At 40.0% G+C, this 19,667-nt stretch overlaps 1 protein-coding gene across 2 annotated transcripts in view; it reads right to left on the reverse strand.

Annotated features, from left to right (window-relative positions):
- Positions 1-418: 418 nt before the first annotated feature.
- LOC110448899 (deleted in malignant brain tumors 1 protein-like) overlaps positions 419-19,667 on the reverse strand; it is a 45,549-nt gene continuing 26,300 nt past the window's right edge. The window contains exons 32-43 of one of the 2 annotated variants that reach the window (XM_021495390.1): positions 14,187-14,319; positions 13,679-13,875; positions 12,058-12,205; positions 11,595-11,782; positions 10,422-10,703; positions 9,656-9,800; positions 7,722-7,966; positions 7,015-7,288; positions 5,123-5,235; positions 4,725-4,889; positions 2,139-2,315; positions 419-1,823 (exon numbers count right to left, since the gene is read on the reverse strand). In XM_021495390.1, coding sequence (XP_021351065.1) covers positions 1,696-1,823; positions 2,139-2,315; positions 4,725-4,889; positions 5,123-5,235; positions 7,015-7,288; positions 7,722-7,966; positions 9,656-9,800; positions 10,422-10,703; positions 11,595-11,782; positions 12,058-12,205; positions 13,679-13,875; positions 14,187-14,319 — 2,195 coding nt within the window. In that variant the 3' untranslated portion in view covers positions 419-1,695. Of the gene's footprint in view, positions 1,824-2,138; positions 2,316-4,724; positions 4,890-5,122; positions 5,236-7,014; positions 7,289-7,721; positions 7,967-9,646; positions 9,801-10,421; positions 10,704-11,594; positions 11,783-12,057; positions 12,206-13,678; positions 13,876-14,186; positions 14,320-19,667 lie in introns of those variants that run through there. The other variant, XM_021495391.1, reaches the window with a different exon arrangement.

Consider the following 19,667-nt stretch of genomic DNA (forward strand, 5'->3'; position numbering starts at 1 on the left):
CCATGTATGTGAGAGTCCTCATATGACAGTGTGTATGAAAGGTCCTCATCTGAAAGTTTTTGTGAGAGAGGTCCTCATATGACTGTGTGAGAGACGTCCTCATTTGACAGTGTGTGTGAGAGATCCTCATTTGACATTGTGTGTGAGAGGTCCTCATTTGACAGTCTGTGTGTGTGAGAGACGTCCTCATTTGATTGCCAGTGTTGGTGAGAGAGGTCCTCATTTGATTGCCAGTGTGGGTGAGAGAGGTCCTCATTTTACACTGTGTGTAAGAGGTCTCTATTTGACAGTGTGTTACAGACAGTGCCGACGGTTCCCGATTGAATTTAATTGTTTGTCTTCTGTTAGTGTTTCTTAACACTGTTCCATTACAGCAAACATAAATCAGAAATAAAGTGAAGAAAATAACACAGCATACACAAATTAAACTTGAAATTTATTAACATTTTATTGCACAGATTTGAGATTCTATAATGTGATGTCATCAGATTATCAAGTTTGGCATCATTACATCATCTAAACTGTGACCGCACAATCTTCGCTTTTCCCAGAACGGGATAAAGATTGATTCCACATGACAAACTTATCTGTGGTTTTCCTTGTAAGGGAATTTTCTCTCCTTCACAAAAGACTGAAGGGAAGACAAACACGTCTATTACTGGAAGGGGCAAGTATTGAGGCATCACAATGAAAAGAATATTTTTTATAATCAAATGACGTCATATCATAGCATTCTTTTCAACAAAAACAATCCCTATTTTTCCATGGGAGAAAAAAAGGTGATTCCCCAGATAGAGGATTTGGCACAAAATCTAAACCCTTATTCTTATATATCTAGCCCTAAACAGAGACTCAGTCTGAAATTTAAAAGTGTTACCTGTGTCAATATCTCCAATGTGGGAAAATTATATCAATTATACATTCACATTCCCTCAGTCACAGGATATATCACATTTTACACTGTACAAGAAAGGAAGTAACATGCATTCATTTGACAAAATGCATGTCAGGCCCTGTGTGCCTTATCTTTTTGCATGATTTTGAATAAAACTTATCGTTTCTGTTCAGCCATGGTATGACTAAAGTACTTTTAAAGTTTCATGAAAATCTGTGCGAAGACAGGGTCTATGGGAATTTTAACATGGCAAGAACCCCACCTTTGTAACAATTGAGAGAGTTCTGTCGACAGAAAAGCTTTATGTGCACTGTTCCCTAGAATAATGATCATTTTCGAGCCTGTTGTGGAAAAATAATCTTTAGAAATATATGATTATGGTCCTTACGTGTCCACATTATTTCAAAACATCTTCTGTTATAACCTGTATTACAGCATTGTTTCCTGTTTGTTAGATCAATTCACAAGGATATGGACCCCCAGGCAGATTCAACATTAAATTGGTTCAAATAAAGTGTATGTCATATATATGCAATTTTTAATTCGTTAACATTTCATCGGCACTGTTGTCCCTGTAATTACGTTACTCTGTTTTGACGTCTCACTCCCATCCCCAGATATAGAACTGTCATTTAAATCATTATTTGAGATATGTACCATCAACATACAATATCTTGATGAACAATATAGCGACACTTTGATCCATGCAACGTATGAACATATGCAGTTAAACAACAATTTCAAACAATCCCCAACTTTATGAGATAAGCATTCTCCAATGGACAGACGGTGTTAAGATGTTAGCTGTGTGTTTTGAGTTTATCCCGTATCCATGGTAAAAAGTTTCTGACATGAGAGTATACACCAGGGGCATTGGCCTGTCCACATCCCGCTCCCCACGATGTGGCTCCATACAGCGTGTAGACTCCTGTCAAGGCAATTGCACATATACAGGTGCTTATTGAAGCAAACAAACATGTAATATGACATACAGATGTTATTAATATATTGATATACGTGTGGTCTTATCAATTGTCATGTTTTAAGAATAAATAATAACTTCTTTGTAAATTATCAATAGATGAAAGTAGAAATTTTACAGCAGACAAAATCACTTTCATTTGATAGTTTACTGGTATAACAAAGACTTTTGGGGAAGAAATATTTTAGATTTGATGGTAAATGAGGACACTGCGCACAAGTCAAGGCCCCTAAGTTTTTCACTTTTTTTAACATATTTTACCTTTGGTTTCCTCACACACGAGTGGTCCTCCACTGTCTCCCTGGCAGGTGTCAATGCCTCCAGCAACCAGGCCAGCACACAACATAACATCGGTGATCTGGGATTTACTATACAGACCCTGGCACTGAGAATGACTGATCAGAGGAACCACAGCCTGTTTCAGCATGTGAGGTGAACCTAAAGTGTGAGAGATTAATATCATTGACTCGCAAACCAAACCATTACAGAACAATCCAACATGGAGAAGATGTTAGACTTTAGGACAACACAAGTTGGAGTATTCCATAATGCCCTATACCAGTCTGAAATAGAACATCTTGTCTTTTGTCTACTGTATAGGGTTAGACCTTACCTAGCAAAGTTTTGCCCAAGTATGAGAGAAGACAGCCGTCTTGTGTGTAAGGTATAGAAATATGACCCTACCTAGTTTAGTTTTGTCCCTGACAGAGATGAAAAACATGTTGCCTGTTGTGTTCTTTATGGAGTAAGACCTGACTTATATCAGTTCTCATCTGTCGTGTACTGTAGATGAGACACCTTTTCTGTTGCAAACTCTAAAGACTAATGGCCTTACTTTACTCAGTTTTGCTCCAGCCTGAGATGTGACACCTTGGCTCTTGTATACTGTATCAACTTACAACTGTACTTTACTCAGTTTTGCACAAGTATTAGATGCAACACATTTTCCAAAACTCATGGTGTCCTGTATGAAGTGACAACCCTGCCTAACTCAGTTTTGCCCCAGCAAGAGATGGGAGCCTTTGTCTGTAATATTCTGTTTTGAGTGACGAACTTACCTAACAGGGTTTAATCCCAGTCTGAGATGTGAAACTTGTCTGTTGTATACTGTATAGTTTGACGACTTTGTCTAGCACAGTTTAGCCCCAGTGTGGTGAGAGACCTTCAAGAATGTTGTACACTATAGAGTGACAACCTTGCCTAACTCAGTTTTGCCCCAGCAAGAGATGGGAGCCTTTGTCTGTAGTATACTGTTTTGAGTGACGACCTTACCTAACACGGTTTAATCTCAGTCTGAGATGTGAAACTTGTCTGTTGTATACTGTATAGAGTGACTTATTTGCCTAACACAGTTTTTCACTAGCCAGAGATGTGATTCTTTGTCTGTTGTATACTCTATAGATTGACCACTTTACCTAACACAGTGTCCTGCTGGGTGTCTTTGGCAATATGTTTCAGTGAGGTAGCGCTATAAAGTCGGCATCAGTTCCGCGCTATCACAAGGAGACAAACATATCGCAGCCTCCCAAAACACACACCCATACACTACGCGCATGCATTTTGCACACAGGGGAGGCCGTCCTTAATTGACGTTAAACAAAACTAAACCAAACCAAATCCTGCTTATGATGTGGCAATTGCCTGTTGTATCCTCTCTAGATTGACAACCTAACATGACACAGTTTTGTCCAAGCCTGAGGTGAGATATCTTGTCTTTGTATACAACATAAAGTAATGACCTCTACCTAACTCAGTTTTGCCCCAGCATTAGATGGGATATCTTGAAAGTTGTATCATCTATAGAGTAATGACCTTGTCATACTAAATTTTGTCTCAGTCAGAGATGACCCGTTCTCTGTTGTATATTCTTTACCATGTTGACCTTACCTTACTCTGTTTTGCCTCATTCTCAGATGAGACATCTTGTATGCTGTTCTATAGAATATTAACCTTTCCTAACTCAGTTTTGCCGCAGTCAACGAAGAGACACCTTGTATGCTGTATATTCTATAGAATGTTAACGTTTCCCTATTCAGTTCTGCCGCAGTCTAAGATGAGACACCTTGTATGCTGTTCTATAGAATATTAACGTTTCCCTATTCAGTTTTGTCGCAGTCTAAGATGAGACACCTTGTATGCTGTTCTATAAAATGTTAACCTTTCCTAACTCAGTTTTGCCACAGTCTATGATGAGACACCTTGTATGCTGTTCTATAGAATGTTAACCTTTCCTAACTCAGTTTTGTCACAGTCTATGATGAGACACATTGTATGCTGTTCTACAGAATATTGACCTTTCCTAACTCAGTTTTGTCGCAGTCTAAGATGAGACACCTTGTATGCTGTTCTATAGAATGTTAACCTTTCCTAACTCAGTTTTGCCGCAGTCTAAGATGAGACACCTTGTATGCTGTTCTATAGAATGTTGACCTTTCCTACCTCAGTTTTGCCGCAGTCTATGATGAGACACCTTGTATGCTGTTCTATAGAATGTTAACGTTTCCTTATTCAGTTTTGTCACAGTCTAAGATGAGACACTTTGTATGCTGTTCTATAGAAAGTTAACCTTTCCTAACTCAGTTTTGTCACAGTCTAAGATGAGACACCTTGTATGCTGTTCTATAGAATGTTAACCTTTCCTAACTCAGTTTTGTCACAGTCTATGATGAGACACATTGTATGCTGTATATTCTATAGAATGTTAACGTTTCCCTATTCAGTTTTGCCGCAGTCTAAGATGAGACACCTAGTATGCTGTTCTATAGAATGTTAACCTTTCCTAACTCAGTTTTGTCACAGTCTAAGATGAGACACCTTATATGCTGTTCTATAGAATGTTAACCTTACCTAACTCAGTTTTGCCCCAGCCTGAGATGTGACAGCTCTTGCCAGTTGTATACGCTGTATTACTTGTAGGAAGACACGCAGGCTGTATGTAATCATTAAACACAATTCCATGGCCATTTTTCTGCTTTATCTTCAGAAGAGCAATGTCATTGTTGTATGTTACATCTGAAATGAGAATAGAACTTCAGTACTGACTTTCTATACCAATGGCTTCAAAATCTATAATATTATGCCCCAGTATTACACATAAACAACATAAAATTGAAACACGCAGATAACTACTAGTTTTTGGAATCATTTTCAGCAAGTCATGCCCATTTTGCAGACTTGTTGGTGGTCATTGTAAATCATCAAAAGGTTTAGCATTTACAAACTGTTTTTTTTTTTTCAGAACTCACCATCGTAAGATTCATGCATGAGCAAAGTTTCCAATTCAAATTCTTCCTCATGGTCATCGAGAAACTTGTTGTTGAGATCACCTACCCTCATAATGAATTTGGACTTGGTTTTACTGGAAAAAACAAGATCAGAGTTTGAAGCTGTATATATGGCCACAGTATGTAGTACACATAATTCAGCCCAATACTCCTAGGAAGCTCTTGGACATTTGAAATCTTTAAATCAGCATAAAATTAAACCACCATTCAATTTTTTTATGAAAATTCCTGAAAAGTTTGTAATTGACATTAAACCTGAAAAGTTTGTAATTGACATTAAACCTGACAGAAATGGTAACCATGGACAACATCACCATGGAGAAGGCTTGTATAGGCTCGCCTGTTGCCCAATTCTCTTAAATCTGATTGATTTAACAAATATTTTGAAATGAAACAAAATCAGCATATTCCCAATAACTGTTCAAGCATTTCATAAAGTAGTTTGCTTAAGTGCTTAATAAACCAAAAGAAACCACATGACTTAATAAAATAATCTTCTCTTTGTTTTGAAAGTAAATATAAAGATTAAAACCCATACTCTTTACTTTATATTTGTATGAAAGCCATTTGGTTGTTAACAAATTCTTCAAGATATGTTCTCACAGATAGTGGAATATTTTGTAAGCAAGAGAGTTTCATAACTGCATAAATATTGAGAATATGCATTTCAGTCCATTAAATAGCTTATGGCATCAATGCAGTTTTCAATTTAATATTTTTACGATGGCATACAGAGTGTATTAATGTAGTAGTTGATCGATTTCAATTACTGGTAAGACTGTGTGAAATATAAAATGACACTAATTAAATAGGAGTGTGGATGTGCATGCCATTCACAAGCAAATTGACAAGATTTTGAACCAAATGGGCTAAAATCACTGAGAGCCATAACTCTATAGACAGGGTTCGAAACTATATAATTAATAGCAGTAGCACATGCACAGGATCACATGATAGGTAAGGTGCTTTGTTGAAATACATCTTCTACATAAAGGAAAAACAGACTAAACAATGTTAGTCTTGTAAATCTTCTCTTACAATAGCAATGGATAAAATGTTAATCATATACTAGCAATGACAAACCAACACTTCCCAATTGAAGCAGTGTGCAGCTCTGACGACCAGCAACTTCCCCATCAAAGCAGTGTACAGCTCTGACGACCAGCAACTTACCCATCAAAGCAGTGTGCAGCTCTGACGACCAGCAACTTACCCATCAAAGCAATGTGCAGCTCTGACGACCAGCAACTTACCCATCAAAGCAATGTGTAGCTCTGACGACCAGCAACTTACCCATCAAAACAGATTGCAGCTCTGACGACCAGCAACTTACCCATCAAAGCAATGTGCAGCTCTGACGACCAGCAACTTACCCATCAAAGCAATGTGTAGCTCTGACGACCAGCAACTTACCCATCAAAGCAGTGTGCAGCTCTGACGACCAGCAGCTTACCCATCAAAGCAGTGTGCAGCTCTGACGACCAGCAACTTACCCATCAAAGCAATGTGCAGCTCTGACGACCAGCAACTTACCCATCAAAGCAATGTGCAGCTCTGACGACCAGCAACTTACCCATCAAAGCAATGTGCAGCTCTGACGACCAGCAACTTACCCATCAAAGCAATGTGCAGCTCTGACGACCAGCAACTTACCCATCAAAGCAATGTGCAGCTCTGACGACCAGCAACTTACCCATCAAAGCAATGTGCAGCTCTGACGACCAGCAACTTACCCATCAAAGCAGTGTGCAGCTCTGACGACCAGCAACTTACCCATCAAAGCAGTGTGCAGCTCTGACGACCAGCAACTTACCCATCAAAGCAGTGTGCAGCTCTGACGACCAGCAACTTACCCATCAAAGCAGTGTGCAGCACTGACGATCCAGTACTCACTGACAATGGTTGCTCCGCACCAATGTCTATGATACTTTCTGTTGTCCCAGCTGTCTATGAAGTCGATATGCCTCACTCCCACCTGCCATGGAAACATGCCGTAGTCCGCTGTATTTCCACCCATTATCTTCTCAACACGTGGAGGCTCCCCTAAAACTCTCTCTGTGTTACCTTCACCTGTTTGTCTTTTCTTGCGAGCATTTATGATGGCTTCTAACGGTCGCTTTCCACAACCTGAAAATAAAATAAAAAGTACTAGCTAAAATATTCAATATGGGATAACAACTAAGTATTTACAATGAAAACAACATGAGGTTGAATGAGGTGTAAAATGTTGGAAGAAATGAGAAAATTCCATGATATCACTTAAAATATGGAAGACTCATTGATCAATATGATACATACAGAATATGGGAGAATTTGCTTGTGTAAGGGAAAAGAAAGGTCAAAATTATATTATTTTACCTCACCTATGATGAAGAATAACCAAAAATAGCATCATGCTCCTCTTTTGCAATCAAAGTAAATGTATGATTACAGTGGTTTGATGAATGAATAATATAGCTGTAATATATTTTACTGTTATTTGAGCAAAGCAGATATGTTTTGTTTTTGTAAAATTTTCTGTATCTATATTTGTCTCCAGTAAATATATGTATATTCTAACCTGGGAAGATGTAACCATCATCTGTATCTCCACCATCGTCATCTCCTCCACCTCCTCCTGGGATTGGTTCGGTTGGTATGATACAACGTACACCTGCATCTTCATGGTGACCACAGTCGTTACCATTAGCACGTGGACAGCTCCAGATATTAGTCTCTGTGCCAACACACTGCACTTCATCCATGAGGATAGGGATATCCGTAGAACCCCTCCCGAAGTACGCCTCTCCTACAGCTATGCCACCTCTGTCAAAGCAAACCAGATCTTATTGTACAACACGCTCTACAAAAAGTAAAGATTACTCACCTGTCTTGACCCAGCATTCTACAGAAAAACCTATCTCCAGTCACAAGGTATACCTGTACTAGACTGTGTTTACCTGTCATAACCCAGTATTCTACAGACAAAACCTGTCTCCAGTCACAAGGTATACCTGTACTAGACTATGTTTACCTGTCAAAATCCATCATTCTACAGACAACACCTGTCTCCAGTCACAAGAATACCTGTACTAGACTGTGTTTACCTGTCTCAACCCAGTATTCTACAGACAACACCTGTCTCCAGTCACGAGGTATACCTGTACTAGACTATGTTTACCTGTCATAACCCAGCATTCTACAGACAACACATGTCTCCAGTCACGAGGTATACCTGTACAAGACTATGTTTACCTGTCAAAATCCTTCATTCTACGGACAACACTTGTCTCCAGTCGTGAGGTATACCTGTACTAGACTGTGTTTACCTGTCAAAATCCATCATTCTACAGACAACACCTGTCTCCAGTCGCGAGGTATACCTGTCCTAGACTATGTTTACCTGTCATAACCCAGCATTCTACAGACAACACATGTCTCGAGTCACGAGGTATACCTGTACTAGACTATGTTTACCTGTCAAAATCCTTCATTCTACGGACAACACCTGTCTCCAGTCACAAGGTATACCTGTACTGGACTGTGTTTACCTGTCATATCCCAGTATTCTACAGACAGCACCTGTCTCCAGTCACAAGGTATACCTGTACTAGACTGTGTTTACCTGTCAAAATCCATCATTCTACAGACAACACATGTCTCGAGTCACGAGGTATACCTGTACTATACTATGTTTACCTGTCAAAATCCTTCATTCTACGGACAACCCCTGTCTCCAGTCACGAGGTATACCTGTACTAGACTGTGTTTACCTGTCAAAATCCATCATTCTACAGACAACACCTGTCTCCAGTCACAAGGTATACCTGTACTAGACTTTGTTTGTCTGTCATAACCCAGTATTCTACAGACAACACCTGTCTCCAGTCACAAGGTATACCTGTACTAGACTGTGTTAACCTGTCATAACCCAGTATTTTACAGACAGCACCTGTCTCCAGTCACAAGGTATACCTGTACTGGACTGTGATTACCTGTCATAACCCTGTATTCTACAGACAGCACCTGTCTCCAGTCACGAGGTATACCTGTACTAGACTGTGTTTACCTCGCATATCCCAGTATTCTACAGACAGCACCTGTCTCCAGTCGCAAGGTATACCTGTACTGGACTGTGATTACCTGTCATAACCCTGTATTCTACAGACAGCACCTGTCTCCAGTCACAAGGTATACCTGTACTAGACTGTGTTTACCTCGCATAACCCAGTATTCTACAGACAACACCTGTCTCCAGTCACAAGGTATACCTGTACTAGACTGTATTTACCTGTGTCATAACCCAGTATTCGTCAGACCTCACCTGTCTTCAGTCACAAAGTATACCTTAACTTAACTGTGTTTACTCGTCATAACCCAGTGTTCATCAGACAACACCTGTCTTCAGTCACAAAGTATACCTTAACTAAACTGTGTTTACTCGTCATAACTCAGTGTTCATCAGACAACACCTGTCTTCAGTCACAAAGTATACCTTAACTAAACTGTGTTTACCCGTCATAACCCAGCATTCTGCAGACGACATTGGCATCCTCCTCCTGCCATTGGTCATCACAGACTGTCCCTCGTTGTCCATTAAATATAATCTCAACACGACCTTCACTTGGAATGTTTCCATCCACCAACTGGACATCCACAGCTGTCAGCAAATCAAATTCATATTACAAATACAGTTTACCTGAGTTATGTTGAGGAAGGAGTACGGACAAACAAACAGCAGTTATGAATAAAACAAATCAATTCTATGTCACAAATAGTGTTGAGACATAAACCCTTTTTTTTAAATAGCAGTTAGAGTAAACAGATAGAGGTAAGAGAAAAAAATAAAATATAAAGATTAAGTAAAATTTCGGAGTTCCAAAAATCAAGTATGACTGCCAATATTGATTTTTAAATAGCAGACATTAATTGTAAAACATTTGTACATTTCCAGACAATGATGTTACGGAATTTAACTTCAGTAATCAATTGTAAAGACGTTAACTCGTCCACTTCTAGTTGAAATATACTATTAAGGAATTCATTTTTTTTTTTAAATGGTGAGAAATATTTTTTTCTAGTTTAATTCAGAAATACGATTGTTATAGATATATTGTTCATAGAAACTAATGTCAGGAAGACAAGTTACATGAAAATTTATTTGTGTAAAACCCATGACTGAATATATTCACGTAAATGATCATGTACTTTAGTAACCTAAATACCATTAATGCTAGAGTAAGATTAATGCTGACATACAGGTATAAATGGACAAACTTACCACAGTTGTACTGGACTGTCAAGTACTTCTCTGTGCCTTCACAGGGGTCTGATAAATTTGAGAACAACCCCCGTATATCCTGAATGACACACTGACGTTGGCCATTGCAGGCGGACATGATGATGTCCCGTACCCCAGCCACTCTACAGCTGGTACTTCGCATGGCCTCACTGGAACAGGTCTGTCGATCTCTTCGTCCGTAGGTGGCATCCACTACCTCCAGTCCACCAGCACACCGTAGTGTCACAGTGTCATCAACACATACAACCTCGGTGTGATGTGCTGTGTTAATTAATAAAAACATTTCTTGTTTCAATCCCAGTATGATAAGCTTCCATATGAAAAACGGTCAAATACTTGGAATTAGTTAAAAATGGTATCTTATACATGTACATTTATTTTGTGTCAATGAGCAAAATGCCTGAAATTTAAAACATTCCATAATGAAGGCTCATTTTCTGTTTCATACAGGTGAGATGGAAACAGTTGTCAATAACTGGCTTATGATCAGATATCACTAAACCCTGATTGTTAGACATACAACAACATTTTTAGGTTCCAGTCTAATAAATGTCTGTGACAATTATTTCTTTCCAAGGATACTTGGAAGTGTATTGGCACCATATTTAAATTACAACCAGACTTTCTCAGATGGTCATATGGTTGTCAGTACTTTTAATTGCAGGGAAGAGCCCAACTTTGAACTTATTTTAGCAACTTGTTTTAACAGTTTGGAGCCCTGATACAGAATCTCTAAAAACAAGTTGTTTTAGATATCATCGTTCTTTTTTATCTGACTTATTATCATAAAAAAGTCTATAAAATCTTTGAAAAAACAAAGCTAAATCAAGCAACTTTGGATGGGTCATGGTAGCCATCTTACCTTCGGACAGGTCAAGGTAGCCATCTTACCTTCGGATGGGTCATGGTAGCCATCTTACCTTTGGATGGGTCATTGTAGCCATCTTACCTTCGGATGGGTCATGGTAACCATCTTACCTTCGGACTGGTCATGGTAGCTATCTTACCTTCGGATGGGTCAAGGTAGCCATCGTACCTTCGGACGGGTCATGGTAGCCATCTTACCTTCGGACGGGTCATGGTTGCCATCTTACCTTTAGATGGGTCATGGAAGCCATCTTACCTTCGGACGGGTTATGGTAGCCATCTTACCTTCGGACGGGTCAATGACAGAATTACATGACACAGCCAGAAAGCTGGAGGGTGGACAGTTATCAGCATCTAGGTTCTCCTCCAGGGTGCAATTGGCAAGTACAGTGCTGGTCGGGGGACAAGATACTGTGTAGGGCCAGGCTTTTGTCAGGCTGGACGTCAGGGTATTGTCCATCAACACTCCGGTCCTAGCAAGACATATCAAATATGTTAAATGATCTAGTATAAAAAAGAGATTTTTGGAACATTATTTCCTGAATATTTTTCCCGTGTGTACAATATAACATTTTCAAGCAAACATACAGAAAAGATATTTTCTATTGGAATAAAATCTCTCCTGGTACAGGGGATTAAAAATTAAAGAGATAGATTTTGATACCTTTTACAGTTTCCAGACACAGTGCAAAATGCAGATTTTTCACACACATGCGTACTGTGACAGTGATGGATGTGTATAACCTACCTGAAGCCTAAAGTTTTACACACAAGTGTAGCCTGCTCGTCATTGTAGCGCGACTCATGGTTACACAGGCCACCCTCAACACTGTTACTGACCAATCGGACAACTCCTTCATTTGGAATGGCCCCACCCAGAAGGTCAAGCTGAATATCTGATGATAGATAGAATAAAATACACCTATTACACTCTAAACTAACAAAATTACTAAAATACGCAATTTGAATAAGTTTTTTTTTGTTTAAATAATAGATGTAAAGAAAGAAAGTTAAGTCAATAAGGGAAAGTTCAGATATATTATAATACACTGTATTGTGTTTCCTTCCCATTCTCATTAAGAGGTAAACATGTGTACAATAAAAATGTTGTAAAGCAATATTTCTGAACTATTGTAGTGCATATGAAATAACAGTCCAAGTGTACAAGAGAATCAATGTCAATAAAACTTATGTTTATTTGGCTGCTTGTATTGACTGATGAAGGCAGTTGAACATTAAGGATGTACTCCTCTGAGGTTTCAATCACGTTCAAGTCTCGTTTTGATCTGGTGTAACAGGATTTTGTAATATTAAACAAATTATGATCAAGTTAATAAGCAAACACGCATCTGAAAAATATTTCCAAAAACTAGATGTTTGTCAAGAATTTAAAAAAATTACCAATTCGGCAGCCATTTTGAAAAAGTGTATTTATGTGTAACTTCTTGTGCTTCAAAACAGGCAAAAAATTCACCTTTTTTGACGCTAGATTGATCACTTAAATTGTCATTGTGTCACCATTTTTAATTGTAGCAGGTTCAATTTTGCTGTACAACTTTATAATGCTTAATATGATAAAAATAATATGAAACAAACTGGAAAATTATACATTATTGATATTTTTTTATACGTATTTAGTAGTGTGACTGAAGTCCTTTTGATTTTTGACCCCGAAAAAGGTAAAAATAACACAAATGATAATGGGACAAAAAAAGAAGCACACTGACACCAATTTTTGTGGATGTTTTAGAAAGAGAAATACATTTTCTTTTAATTCGTTAAATATTAAAAAAAAAGTTTAATAGCAGAACTTTTTATATCAAACGTTTAATCTGCAAAAAATGAGTATTTTTTCATTAAAAAATAGGGGTAGGGGTAACTAAAATCGACTTTCTGAGTTAAAAGAATAAGATTAAGAAATTTTACTCCCATAATTTAAAAGAAAATAATATTTTCATCAATTCTACAAACATTTATACATATCTGATAACACACTTGGAAGAAATTGTATGAATTTGTTAGGCAAATGGTCAAAACCCAAAAAATCACCTAAAATCACGTGTGTTAAATTGGTATCTTTGCCCGATCATAGCACAAAAACGAACACAGCGACATATATTTTTTTTTTACATTTTCTACTATGCCATTAACTTTTTTTTTGACTTTTCAGAGGTGTACATCCTTAAGTAAAATTTACATACGTTTACAATTAATATACTTTGCTGTACAAGGCTCACATTCTTAACCCTTTCACCACTGTAGACCATAATGGACTCATCCATATCAATGCATGGTATAGTCTACTAAAGTTACATAGGGGTGAAAGGGTTAATCAGCCGAACAGACATTCAATCCTTTGGTAGCCTTACCGCTGGATGTTGCTTCCATGAAGGGTTCTGTAAGGCATACAGCACCTGCATCCTCCGAGTGGTCACAGTTGTGTGTGCCCCACACGCTATGGGTACACTCCAACAGACTAGTCTCCTCCCCTGTACAGTCCACATCATCCAGTAAGATCTGGTCACTGCCAGGGCCATAAGCAGCTTGACCCTTGGCTCGCCCATCTCTACAGGAGGATAAAAACATTCAGTAACTGCTTAATAACGACAATAAGTACATTTCTCCCACTGCTAGGTTTGTTAGAAACACATGTTCCATACAGTAGACTCATGTGGAATACATGTGACCTTTTCTATTATGACATCACAATCGAAAGTCTATCAGAATTTCGTTTTACTGACTGTGACAATCTTGTATTTGTCAAGTGACACCATTCCAGGAACATAGGAGTTATTCCACAAGCTTGCCTTGGAGGTCTTCAACGGATCTTTAAACTTGAGGTCATTTTTATTATACTACCAAGACTATGTGACTTACACATATCCTAACATCCTGCAGACAACTCTTGCATCTTCAGGACCCCAGAGATCATCACAGATTGTCCCCCTTGACCCTGACCGTATGACCTCTACACGACCCTCAGAAGGATTTGGTCCATTCACAAGCTCAACTGAAATGATCAAGCAACAGCAAAGTGATATAATTTGGAAACTACAGATTTTACAATCCTATATAAGACATTCAACATAGTAACCTTCCTGTGTATCAGTATAATACACGAAATCTGAGGAGGACATCAGTATGTTAGCAGGACAGGATATTTTACCTACTGCTGTGATTTGTAAGGAACAAGACAGTAGTTTCAGGCTTAAATAGCATACTAGAGGTTTCATTTTTACATTCAGCTTAAGAAAGTTTAGATGCTCCTTAATTTACACTCCTAGGTAACACATCTATTTCCCCTAACCTGTGGTTGTAGAGTCTCTATCTCCCCTTACCTGTGGTTGTAGGGTCTCTATCTCCCCTAACCTGTGGTTGTAGCGTCTCTATCTCCCCATACCTGTGATTGCAGGGTCTCTATCTCCTCTTAACTGTGGTTGTAGGGTAAGGAACAAGACAGTAGTTTCAGGCTTAAATAGCATTCTAGAGGTTTCATTTTTACATTCAGCCTAAGAAAGTTTAGATTCTCCTTAATTTGCACTCCTAGGTAACACATCTATTTCCCCTAACATGTGGTTGTAGAGTCTCTATTTCCCCTAAACTGTGGTTGTTGGGTCTCTATCTCCCCTTACCTGTGGTTGTAGGGTCTCTATTTCCCCTTACCTTTGGTTGTAGGGTCTCTATCTCCCCATACCTGTGATTGGAGGGTCTCTATCTCCCCTAACCTGTGGTTGTAGGGTCTCTATCTCCCCTAATCTGTGGTTGGAGGGTCTCTATCTCCCCTTACCTGTGATTGTAGGGTCTCTATTTCCCCTAAACTGTGGTTGTTGGGTCTCTATCTCCCCTAGCCTGTGGTTGTAGGGTCTCTATTTCCCCTAACCTGTGGTTGTTGGATCTCTATCTCCCCTAACCGGTGGTTGTAGGGTATCTATTTCCCCTAAACTGTGGTTGAAGGGTATCTATCTCCCCTAACCTGTGGTTGTAGGGTCTCTATCTCCTCTTACCTGTGGTTGGAGGGTCTCTATCTCCCCTTACCTGTGGTTGTAGGGTCTCTATCTCCCCTAACCTGTGGTTGTAGGGTCTCTATCTCCCCTAACCTGTGGTTGTAGGGTCTCTATCACCCTTTACCAGTGGTTGGAGGGTCTCTATCTCCCCTTACCTGTGGTTGTAGGGTCTCTATGTCCCCTAACCTGTGGTTGTAAGGTCTCTATCTCCCCTTACCTCTGTGGTTGTAGGGTCTCTATCCCCCCTAACCTATGGTTGTTGGGTCTCTATTTCCCCTGAACTGTGGTTGTTGGGTCACTATCTCCCCTAACCGGTAGTTGTAGGGTATCTATCTCCCCTTACCTGTGGTTGTAGGGTCTCTATCTTCCCTAACCTGTGGTTGTAGGGTCTCTATCTCCCTTTACCAGTGGTTGTAGGGTCTCTATTTCCCCTAAACTGTGGTTGTTGGGTCTCTATCTCCCCTAGCCTGTGGTTGTAGGGTCTCTATTTCCCCTAACCTGTGGTTGTAGGGTCTTTTTCTCCCCTAACCTGTGGTGGTAGGGTATCTATTTCCCCTTACCTGTGGTTGTAGAGTCTCTATTTCCCCTAACCTGTGGTTGTTGGGTCTCTATCTCCCCTTACCTCTGTGGTTGTAGGGTCTCTATCCCCCCTAGCCTATGGTTGTAGGGTCTCTATTTCCCCTTACCTGTGGTTGTAGGGTCTCTATCTCCCCTAACCTGTGGTTGTTGGGTCTCTATCTCCCCTTACCTCTGTGGTTGTAGGGTCTCTATCCCCCCTAACCTATGGTTGTAGGGTCTCTATTTCCCCTTACCTGTGGTTGTAGGGTCTCTTTCTCCCCTAACCTGTGGTGGTAGGGTATCTATCTCCCCTTACCTGTGGTTGTAGGGTCTCTATGTCCCCTAACCTGTGGTTGTAGGGTCTCTATCTCCCCTAACCTGTGGTTGTAGGGTTTCTATCACCCCTAACCTGTGGTTGTTGGGTTTCTATCTCCCCTAGCCTGTGGTTGTAGGGTCTCTATCTCCCCTAACCTGTGGTTGTAGGGTTTCTATCACCCCTAACCTGTGGTTGTTGGGTCTCTATCTCCCCTAACCGATGGTTGTAGGGTATCTATTTCCCCTAAACTGTGGTTGTTGGGTCTCTATTTCCCCTGAACTGTGGTTGTTGGGTCACTATCTCCCCTAACCGGTAGTTGTAGGGTATCTATCTCCCCTAACCTGTGGTTGTAGGGTCTCTATCTCCCCTTACCTGTGGTTGTAGGGTCTTTATCTCCCCTAACCTGTGGTTGTAGGGTTTCTATCACCCCTAACCTGTGGTTGTTGGGTCTCTATCTCCCCTAGCCTGTGGTTGTAGGGTCTCTATTTCCCCTAACCTGTGGTTGTTGGGTCTCTATCTCCCCTAACCGATGGTTGTAGGGTATCTATTTCCCCTAAACTGTGGTTGTTGGGTCTCTATTTCCCCTGAACTGTGGTTGTTGGGTCACTATCTCCCCTAACCAGTAGTTGTAGGGTATCTATCTCCCCTTACCTGTGGTTGTAGGGTCTCTATCTCCCCTAACTTGTGGTTGTGGCTGAAAATGGTGATATTACATGTAAATGGTGACATAACCTGTAAATGGTGACAGTATCTGTGAGTGGTGACATAACCTTTGAGTGGTGACATTACCTATGAATGGTGACATTACCTGTGAGTGGTGACATTACCTGTAAGTGGTGACATTACCTGTGAGTGGCGACATTACCTGTTAGTGGTGACATTACCTTTGAATGGTGACATTACCTGTGATTTTTGACATTACCTGTGAGTGGTGACATTACCCATGAATGTTGACATTACCTGTAAATGGTGACATTACCTGTGAGTGGTGACATTACCTTTGAGTGGTGACATTACCTGTTAGTGGTGACATTACCTTTGAATGGTGACATTACCTGTGATTTTTGACATTACCTGTGAGTGGTGACATTACCTATGAATGGTGACATTACCTGTAAATGGTTACATTACATGTGAGTGGTGACATTACCTGTAAATGGTGACATTACCTGTTAGTGGTGACATTACCTTTGAGTGGCGACATTACCTTTGAGTGGTGACGTTACCTATGAATGGTGACATTGCATGTAAATGGTGACGTTACCTGTGAGTGGTGACATTTCCTGTGAGTGGTACAGTATTACATGGGAGGGGGGACATTACCTTTGAGTGGTGACAGTACCTATGAATGGTGACATTAAGTGGTGACATTACCCATGAATGTTGACATTACCTGTAAATGGTGGCATTACCTGTAAATGGTGACAATACCTGTAAATGTTGACATTACCTATGAATGGTGCCATTACATGAAAATGGAGACATTACCTGGGAGTGGTGACATTACCTGTGAGTGGAGACATTACCTTTGAGTGGTGACATCACCTATGAATGGTGACATTACCTGCCTGTGAGTGGTGACATTACCATTGAGTGGTGTCATTACCTATGAATGGTGCCATTACATGTAAATGCTGACATTACCTGTGAGTGGTACCGTATTACCTGTGAGTGGTGACGTTACCTTTGAATGGTGACATTCCCTTTGAATGGTGATATTACCTATGAATTGTGACATTACCTATGAATGGCGACATTACATGTAAATGGTGACTTTACCTGTGAGTGGTGACATTATCTGTGAGTGGTACAGTATTACATGGGAGGGGGGACATTACCTTTGAGTGGTGACAGTACCTATGAATGGTGACATTAAGTGGTGACATTACCCATGAATGTTGACATTACATGTAAATGGTGGCATTACCTGTAAATGGTGACATTACCTGTAAATCGTGACATTACCTGTGAGTGGTACCGTATTACCTGTGAGTGGTGACTTTGCCTGTGAGTGGTGACATTACCTATTAATGGTGACATTACCTGTAAATGTTGACATTCCCTATGAATGGTGACATTACCTGTAAATGGTGAAATTACCTGTGAGTGGTGACATGACCTTTGAGTGGTGACATTACCTGTTAGTGGTGACATTTCCTTTGAGTGGTGACATTACCAATGAATGGTGACATTACATGTGAATGGTGACGTTACCTGTGAGTGGTGACATTCCCTTTGAGTGGTGACATTACCTACGAATGGTGACATTACATGTAAGTGGTGACATTACCTGTGAGTGGGACAGTATTACCTGTGAGTGGAGACATTACATGTGAATGGTGACGTTACCTGTGAGGGGTGACATTACCTTTGAGTGGCGACATTACCTTTGAGTGGTGACATCACCTATGAATGGTGACATTACCGTAAATGGTTACATTACATGTGCGTGGTGACATTACCTGTAAATGTTGACATTCCCTATGAATGGTGACATTACCTGCCTGTGAGTGGTGACATTACCTGTGAATGGTGACATTACCTGTGAGGGGTGACATTACCTTTGAGTGGTGACATCACCTATGAATGGTGACATTACGTGTAAATGGTGACATTACCTGAGAGTGGTGACATTACCTGTGAGTGGAGACATTACCTTTGAATGGTGACATTACATTTGAATGGTGATATTACCTATGAATTTTGACATTACCTATGAATGGTGTGATTACATTTAAATGGAGACATTACCTGTGAGTGGTACCGTATTACCTGTGAGTGGTGACGTTACCTTTGAATGGTGACATTACATGTAAATGGAGACATTACCTGTGAGTGGGGACATTACCTTTGAGTGGTGACATCACCTATGAATGGTGACATTACGTGTAAATGGTGACATTACCTGTCAGTGGTGACATTACCTTTGAGTGGCGACATTACCTTTGAGTGGTGAGATTACCTATGAATGGTGACATTACCTGTGAGTGGTGACATTACCTTTGAATGGTGACATTACCTTTGAATGGTGATATTACCTATGAATTGTGACATTACCTATGAATGGTGACATTACCTATGAATGGTGACATTACCTCTAAATGGTGACATTACCTGTGAGTGGTGACATTACCTGTGAGTGGTGACATTACCTTTGAGTTGTGACATTACCTATGAATGGTGACATTACCTGTTAGTGGTAACATTACCTGCGAGTGGTGACATTACCTGTGAGTGGTACAGTATTACCTGTGAGTGGTGACATTACCTTTGAGTGGTGACATTACCTATGAATGGTGACATCACCTGTAAATGTTGACATTACCTGTGAGTGGTGACATTACCTGTGAGTGGTGACATTACCTTTGAAAGGTGACATTACCTTTGAATGGTGATATTACCTATAAATGGTGACATTACCTATGAATGGTGACATTACCTGTAAATGGTGACATTACCTGTAAGTGGTGACATTACCTA

Source organism: Mizuhopecten yessoensis, unplaced genomic scaffold (assembly GCF_002113885.1).
Source record: "Mizuhopecten yessoensis strain PY_sf001 unplaced genomic scaffold, ASM211388v2 scaffold4373_2, whole genome shotgun sequence".
Classification (NCBI taxonomy): domain Eukaryota; kingdom Metazoa; phylum Mollusca; class Bivalvia; order Pectinida; family Pectinidae; genus Mizuhopecten; species Mizuhopecten yessoensis.